Source organism: Primulina huaijiensis, chromosome 9, assembly GCF_012295235.1.
Source record: "Primulina huaijiensis isolate GDHJ02 chromosome 9, ASM1229523v2, whole genome shotgun sequence".
Classification (NCBI taxonomy): Eukaryota; Viridiplantae; Streptophyta; class Magnoliopsida; order Lamiales; family Gesneriaceae; genus Primulina; species Primulina huaijiensis.
In genome coordinates, this window is record NC_133314.1 from 1,887,792 (window position 1) to 1,895,105 (window position 7,314).

Consider the following 7,314-nt stretch of genomic DNA (forward strand, 5'->3'; position numbering starts at 1 on the left):
TCATTAAAATTAAATGCATTATTTTCCAAAGAAATATAGAATATGTTCAACTTGTATAGTTTATTTCATTTGCATAGACTATTTCAAATCAATTTCTAATTACAATTATATTATGAGTTGATTTACTCTCGTAATCTACGTAATTATTGTTAATCAGATCATGGAGTCTCACACAATCTTTGTACAATATTAACATGGATTTCATTTTTTTAAAAAAAAACATGGAATTGAATGTAGTAAAAAGAGGATGACAAATCTTTTTTATTGGAAAAAATCAATTTAATTAGAGTATAAGATTTAGAAAGAATTTAATTTAATTTATAATTTTTTAATAATATAAAAATAATTATAAACTAATGAGGTGACAAATTAAATCTAAAGGCTTAGAGCTCATTAAAAAATTAAAATCCTTACCGTTAAGAAATTTAACCAAACTGTTAAACCAAACCAATCTATATGGTTTTGGATCGGTAAATCACGTTTTGAATCGATTTAAAAACCATCCAAACAAAAAAAAAAGTTGGTTCAAGTTTTAGAAACAAATAAAGCGAACCAAACCACTCCAAACCGAATAAACTAATATAAAAAATTATGTAATAGTTTGTTAATTTTGTGTTATTTTTTTTGATATAGACATATATTGTTTGTTTTTCAGTTTGTATTATATAACTACAAAAAAGGGTCAATTAACGATGAAATTTATAAAATTGTTGAGTTTATTCAAATTTCATCGCTAATTTGAAATAAATCATCGCTATTTTAGCGACGTCAATGGGTATTAAAAAATGTCACTAACAGTGACGGTTTTGTGACCGTGGATAAATTTAGATATTTTTTTAAGACAGTTGCTAAAAATAGCGATACTTTTTTAAAAAATGTTGCATTTAAATATATAGCGACGATTTATATATAATTTTTTTCACTAAGTACGACGGAATTTCTAGATTAAATTCCGTCTCAAATTTGAAATTTAAAAAACCACCGCAAGTTTGCGAGGATATTTTTTTCAAAAACTATTGGTAGTTGCCTAATAGACCCTTCTCAATTTTTTTTAGCAATTTTTGCCTTTCTCCTTTGCTATGGGAGAATTTTTGCCAATATTTTTTTGCCAAATTTCATGCATTTTAATTATTCTAACTTGTGTTTTTATTTAATATTGCAGATTTGGTTCTAGGCTTCAACTTNCTTACATGTCATATACATAGTTTTACTGTTAACTAGAAGATTTTTATATGAAAATTATGTATGTTAAATTATTTAATTTATTGTAATATTTAATTATATGTTGGATCTAAACAGTATATATGTGCATGTAATATAGTGTATTTCTTTTATGTTAATTTGATAATAATTATATAAATTTACATATACTAATTATGTGTATAATTATTTATATTAATTATTATTTAAAGTAATGTACTATTTTAATATTAAATAATAATTTAATATTTAATAAACTTATATTATATAATTATATGATTATTTAATATTTTGAAAAAAAATTAGCAATGATTTTTGAAAAACCATCGTAATTGGCGACGGTTTGAATAAAAAAAAATCGCTTATTAACGAACAATAATTAAATATCATAATTGTCTTATTATTTAATATTTTAAAATTTTTAATTTAGAAACTGTTTTGCAAAAAATCGTCTAAGTAACGACGGTTTGAATAAAAAATAGTCTCTAATTAGCGATAGTTTTGTTTAAAAATTTTAATTTAGTGATTGTTTTTAAAAAAATCGTCGCAAGTGGCGACAATTTGAATAAAAAAATAGTCGCTAATTAGCAACAATTTTAATCTAAATTGTCGTAAAACAGTGTAAATTAATTAATATCATAATTATATTCTTATTAATATTTTTAAATTTTAATTTGGGAAAAATCATGGCAAAGCGATGGTTTAGTGACATTGTTCTTCCCAAAACTATCGCGAAATTAGGTACATTTTTTTCAAAATATTCATTAAAATCGTCGCTAATATAAATAGCGATGTTTTTTTACTGTCTTTAGGTGCATTTTTTTTATTATATCGAGAATTTATTGATGGCAGATTTTAGTCCAATAAACATAAGCACATTTTTAAAATTTTATGTTATTTATAAGTTCCAAATTTTGTAACTTGTATAAGATATAATATGGTTTGGTTCTCATTTTTATATAAAATAAATCAAACCATAATTGAACACCTTAATCTTCACCTGCTACGTTTCTTTCTTTCTTTTTTTTTTAAAAAAAGGTAACAGAAAATCTGATACTTTGTGTATCTCCCACAAAGTATAATACTTTGTCAAAATTTTCCGAAATTTATAATATATTTTTGAAAAAAAGAACCAATTTTTTTAGTTTTAGGACATTACATTTTATTTTAGCCCCACTACTAGGTACGTCTTCCTCTAATTTTTTTTTTTTAATTAATTTTGGGGTAAATATTTTTATTATTGGATAGAAAAATAGAAATTCACTTTAATAAAAAATATTAATAAAGTAGTAAATAAAATTAATATAATTTATTAATTAATTGAACAATAAATTATTTATTTTAATTTTTTATATTTCCCCGACGGTATGAAGTAAGAGCTACATAAGACAAGTCTTGAACATAGAGTAGACGTCATATCCTCGTTCGTTCTAGCAATCGGTGCGATTTTTCTTCTGTCAAAATAACCAATATTTTGCAGATTCCCAAGCAGTAGACCTTATCATTTGTATCTATATCCGAATACCAACAAATTTCTGCGCCAGAAATTAAGACTTTTTCTTCGAGATAAAACCAAGTTTCAACTAAAATTGGTCAAAACTAGTAAGTGATAAACACTGCAAAAAAAAAAAAAAAACATTGGTTTTTTTTAATTATATTATACATTCCTGCATGAAACTGAGCAAATCAAGAAAGCTAACAAAACATGAAACCCACTTCTTTAGAAATCGAAACAGAAAGAGAAGCTCACCTCTCCAGCGTTGATGTCAAAAAAACGGGATCAAGAACCTGGGATGAATCAAAGAAGCTGTGGAAGATTGCGGCGCCGGCGATTCTTACCTCCGTCGCACAGTTTTCCATCGCGTTTGTGACTGTTGCGTTTGTCGGCCATCTTGGAGAGGTGGAACTTGCTGCTGTTTCAATTGTGCAGAATGTGCTCGAGGGCTTTGTGTTTGGCATCATGGTATGATCAACTCTATTGTGGACAAAAATTTACTCATTGGTTTTATAATATTACATTATTTTATTGATCACAATGGTTTTGTATAGATGAGATGGGAAATATAAAATGTAATTTCGAATATTATTTCAGGTCTTGAATCTTGAATCTTGAATCAATCAGTGTTTTTTTTAAAAAAAAATAATAAATCATGGGATTCAAGATTTTAGTAGAGTGGGGTGAAACTAACCCAAAACTCTCTCACACACACGCAAAAAAGCGTGAATTTTTATTCAAGATTTTGTTGATTTTCTTGTATTAGCTCGGAATGGGAAGTGCCCTGGAAACACTCTGTGGCCAAGCAGTTGGTGCTGGACAATATGTTAGGCTTGGAATCTATCTCCAACGATCATGCGTTATAACTCTTGTCACCGCCTTATTCCTATCCCCACTTTACGTTTTTACGTCGCCGATACTAATACTTTTCCGACAAAGTGAAAATATCTCAAGTCTTGCTGGAAAGTTTGCTCTTTGGGTGATCCCTCAGTTATTCGCTTATGCATTGAATTTCCCACTTCAAAAATTCCTTCAAGCACAGAGCAGAATATGGGTTATGGCTGTGATTTCGTTACTCGTATTGGGTTTCCACGTTTTCTTGAACTGGCTAGTCGTGATAAAACTTGGGAAAGGCTTGTTTGGTGCTGCTATGGTGGGGAACATATCATGGTGCCTTGTGGTCTTAGCTCAAATGGTTTATGTGGTATCCGGATTCTTCCCCGAATCATGGAATGGATTATCTTTCATGGCATTTAAGTCCCTTTTTGGATTTGTGAAATTGTCTCTTGCATCAGCCATCATGCTCTGGTAAGTTGTTGGATTTTGAATGTAGATGTTTAAGATCTGTTTATTTTGTTTTAGGTGATTGCTTATGAAATTCTTTCCGATTTATTTGTGAATGCAGTTTGGAGCTATGGTTTTATACTGTGGTGTTACTTATGGTTGGCTGGTTAAAGAATACAGAAATTGCAGTTGATGCCATTTCCATCTGGTTAGTTCTTCAATTCTGTCACGGTTTCAACACCTTAAATATAAAAATGAATGCTGCTGTCGATGAGAGGGTCAATCGTCCCGTCTTGCCTGTTCTTTTCTGAGTCCCTGGATTCACCGTGGTCTAAATGCATTGAGTTTGTTATAAATTTGAATACCGAGCACTCCATTAGAGCTATTATCGATTCATTATGCATTAATCTATCCTTTGTGACAGTATGAATCTGGAAATTTGGACATTAATGATCACTCTTGGTTTCAATGCTGCAATCAGGTGTGAAACTTCAGCCTATACCTTTTGAGAAGCATGAACAAAGTACTTTTAATTTTCATTGATACAAATAGTTGAATTATTTGAAACCATTTAATGTTCAATTCGACGATTCGCAGTGTTCGTGTTTCAAACGAACTTGGAGCTAACTGTCCCAAAGCAGCGAAATTCTCTGTCGTAGTAGCTGTCGTTACATCAATATTGTTTGGAGTTGTATTCGCAGTCTCCATTCTTGCGACCAAGAATGTGTTTCCCAGGATGTTTTCTGATAAAGCAGAAGTCATAAAGGAGACATCCAAGTTGGGTTATTTCTTGGCTGCAACCATTCTCCTCAACAGCATTCAGCCTGTACTCCATGGTGGGTAGTACAATATTCTACATATATATCTCATATCAAATCATAAAGAGATATGTGAATAACCTTATAAGATTGAATAATTTAGCCTTCTCGCGACTTGGGTAATTTATTTTGGTAAACTAAAAGCACGTGTAAAGTAGTTGCTAGCAGAACCTATTAGCATGAAGTCACTTGGTTTTGAGCCTACTGACGATTTGCTCCTCCACTGTGTAGGAGTAGCAGTAGGTGCAGGGTGGCAAGCATCTGTCGCACTAGTAAATATTGGGTGTTATTATGTATTTGGGCTTCCTCTCGGGGCGTTGCTCGGTTACAAGTTCGATCTTGGTGTGAAAGGGATCTGGCTAGGTATGTTATCTGGCTGTTTGCTTCAAACTGTGGTGTTGCTTGTGCTCGTGACTCGTGCGAATTGGAATAAAGAGGTGTGCACTCTGCTCCATATATGTAGTTATTTGGATTCTAATCTATTTTGGATGAAAACAACATTTTGTTCGGAAATCAGGCTTCCAAGGCTGTGGAGAGAGTCCGGGCCAATGATGACTTGTTGCTGCTTCAATCTGAGAGAAGAGCATAACATAGTGCGACAGAAGAAAATTGAACAAACTTGTGCAAAACTTGAAATAAAGACATTTTATTGATAAGAAATAGATGAGTCAAAATACCCATATATTATTAAGCTAATCTTTTATTCTCTTAATTAATTTATATGTCTTTTTAATTTATTAGTGTTTTTTTAAAATTAAAAAAAAACAAATATTGCTAATAACAATACAAAATGCTAAACTTCAATAATAATATTACAAATATTCTCTGAATTTAATAAACAATATTAGATTATTTAAACAAAATATACTTTGTTCGGAATAACGGTTCCAAAAACTTGAATATGAGTAAAAAAAAAATATATGTTTTTTGGTTTAAATAATAATATTTTTTAATGAGTGACTTGAATGGAAGACTCGTCTCATATAATTAACATGTGAGATCGTTTCATAGGAGTTTTTTTTGTAATAAAGAATATATTTTAAAATTTTTAAATTGCATGAAAAGTTAAGTTATTTATATTATCTTCATAATATAGAGTTTGATTCTTTAAATTTAACTACATTATCAAAAATAGATGTTTTGTCTATTTTATCAAGGGTAAATTGTGAAAAATATCCAAACCAAACTATACTTTAAATTTAATACCCACACTAAAAAACTTTGGTTCTACTAACTAAAAAGAAGTTAAAAAGACATAAATACCCTTATTTTTTATTATATGTGATAAAATCCGAATGATTGATTTCTGGGTCGAAAATTGTATCAGAACCTAGGTAAAATTATTTCAAATATACGAATTTATTATTATCCAGTAATTAAAAGTTTGAGGAGGAGAATTTTCTCAAAATAACATTCCGAACCCAGGTTCGAGATTAACTATTTACAGGATTTATTCCAGAACTCTGGGATATTTGCAACAGGAAGATCTAACCAAGGTTAGATATCAAGAAGAACCTATCAGAATCCTAAGGTAAATTATGATTCAAAATAATAGATTCTTAGAAATAGTACCAGATTCATCTAAACTCTCTGGAGATCTTAGAGAAATTCAAAAGACGGTACAAAACTATGTCAATATGATGTATTATGTACCACAGGATGTGGAGAAAATCCTTGAAAACCAAGAAGAAATTCTTGGAATATTAAAGGATATTCGAACAAGAATTCAAATCCTAGAACAACAACCAAGTTCTAGTAAAAGGACTTCAGAAAGGAAGGTTACCACCATCTTTTGGTACTGAACTCTTATTACATCAAAGAGAGAAGGCCAAATTGATGCCAAAACCTTTACTGAAGAAGAAAATATGATCAATCTGATCAAAACAGTCTCGGAAAAGAAATTAATCTGATGACAACTTAAAAAAATGATTGGTCTGGAGGATCTACAAGAAATTGCAGAATCTTTTGCAAATCTCAAAGTTGAAGATCTAAAGATGAACACGACTAGTGGTGAACAACCTACCATAACCTGGTCATTTTCTCAGGAACCATCAAAAGAAAGTGTGGGATCTCAGAATATAAATATGAGAGAATCACAACCAGATTTTAATCTTGGTGAAATTTGGTGGAGAATTTCACCCAGCGGGAACAAGGTCAAGGAAGAATCAAATTCCTTTGCACCAAACACCCTATGAGAAATCTGTTTTAGAACCTATACATCATTATGGGGTTATGCTTAACTTAAATGTATTAGATTTCAAAAACAGAGAAGATCTCATAGATGATTGGACATCCGCTATGAGAATCGCGGCAGGAACACTAGATTTCAATAGAGAATGATTCATTAAACTTCTAGAAATGAGTCTTAAGTGATCAGTTAAAATTTCTTGGGACATGACTTCGGTAGAAACCAAAGAGTCAGTCCTAGCCGGAGAATCTCTTAGCGAGATAGCCGGAAGAATGACTATCCTGTTTAAAGCACAATTCATAGGGGTAGACTATTTTAAGAGTCAAAAC

At 30.5% G+C, this 7,314-nt stretch overlaps 1 protein-coding gene across 2 annotated transcripts; it reads left to right on the plus strand.

Moving 5' to 3' along the window:
* The first annotated feature begins 2,905 nt into the window (after positions 1-2,905).
* LOC140984297 (protein DETOXIFICATION 33-like) lies at positions 2,906-5,486 on the plus strand. Of its 2 annotated transcripts, XM_073451597.1 has the most exons (7): positions 2,906-3,163; positions 3,462-4,003; positions 4,101-4,187; positions 4,404-4,460; positions 4,577-4,815; positions 5,029-5,234; positions 5,315-5,486. In XM_073451597.1, the coding sequence occupies exons 1-7, from the start codon at positions 2,906-2,908 to the stop codon at positions 5,384-5,386; spliced, it is 1,461 nt and encodes a 486-aa protein (XP_073307698.1). In that variant the 3' UTR covers positions 5,387-5,486. The 2 variants fall into 2 exon arrangements, with proteins under 2 accessions (XP_073307698.1, XP_073307697.1); XM_073451596.1 differs by having other exon boundaries at positions 5,029-5,486.
* The last annotated feature ends 1,828 nt before the right edge of the window (positions 5,487-7,314 follow it).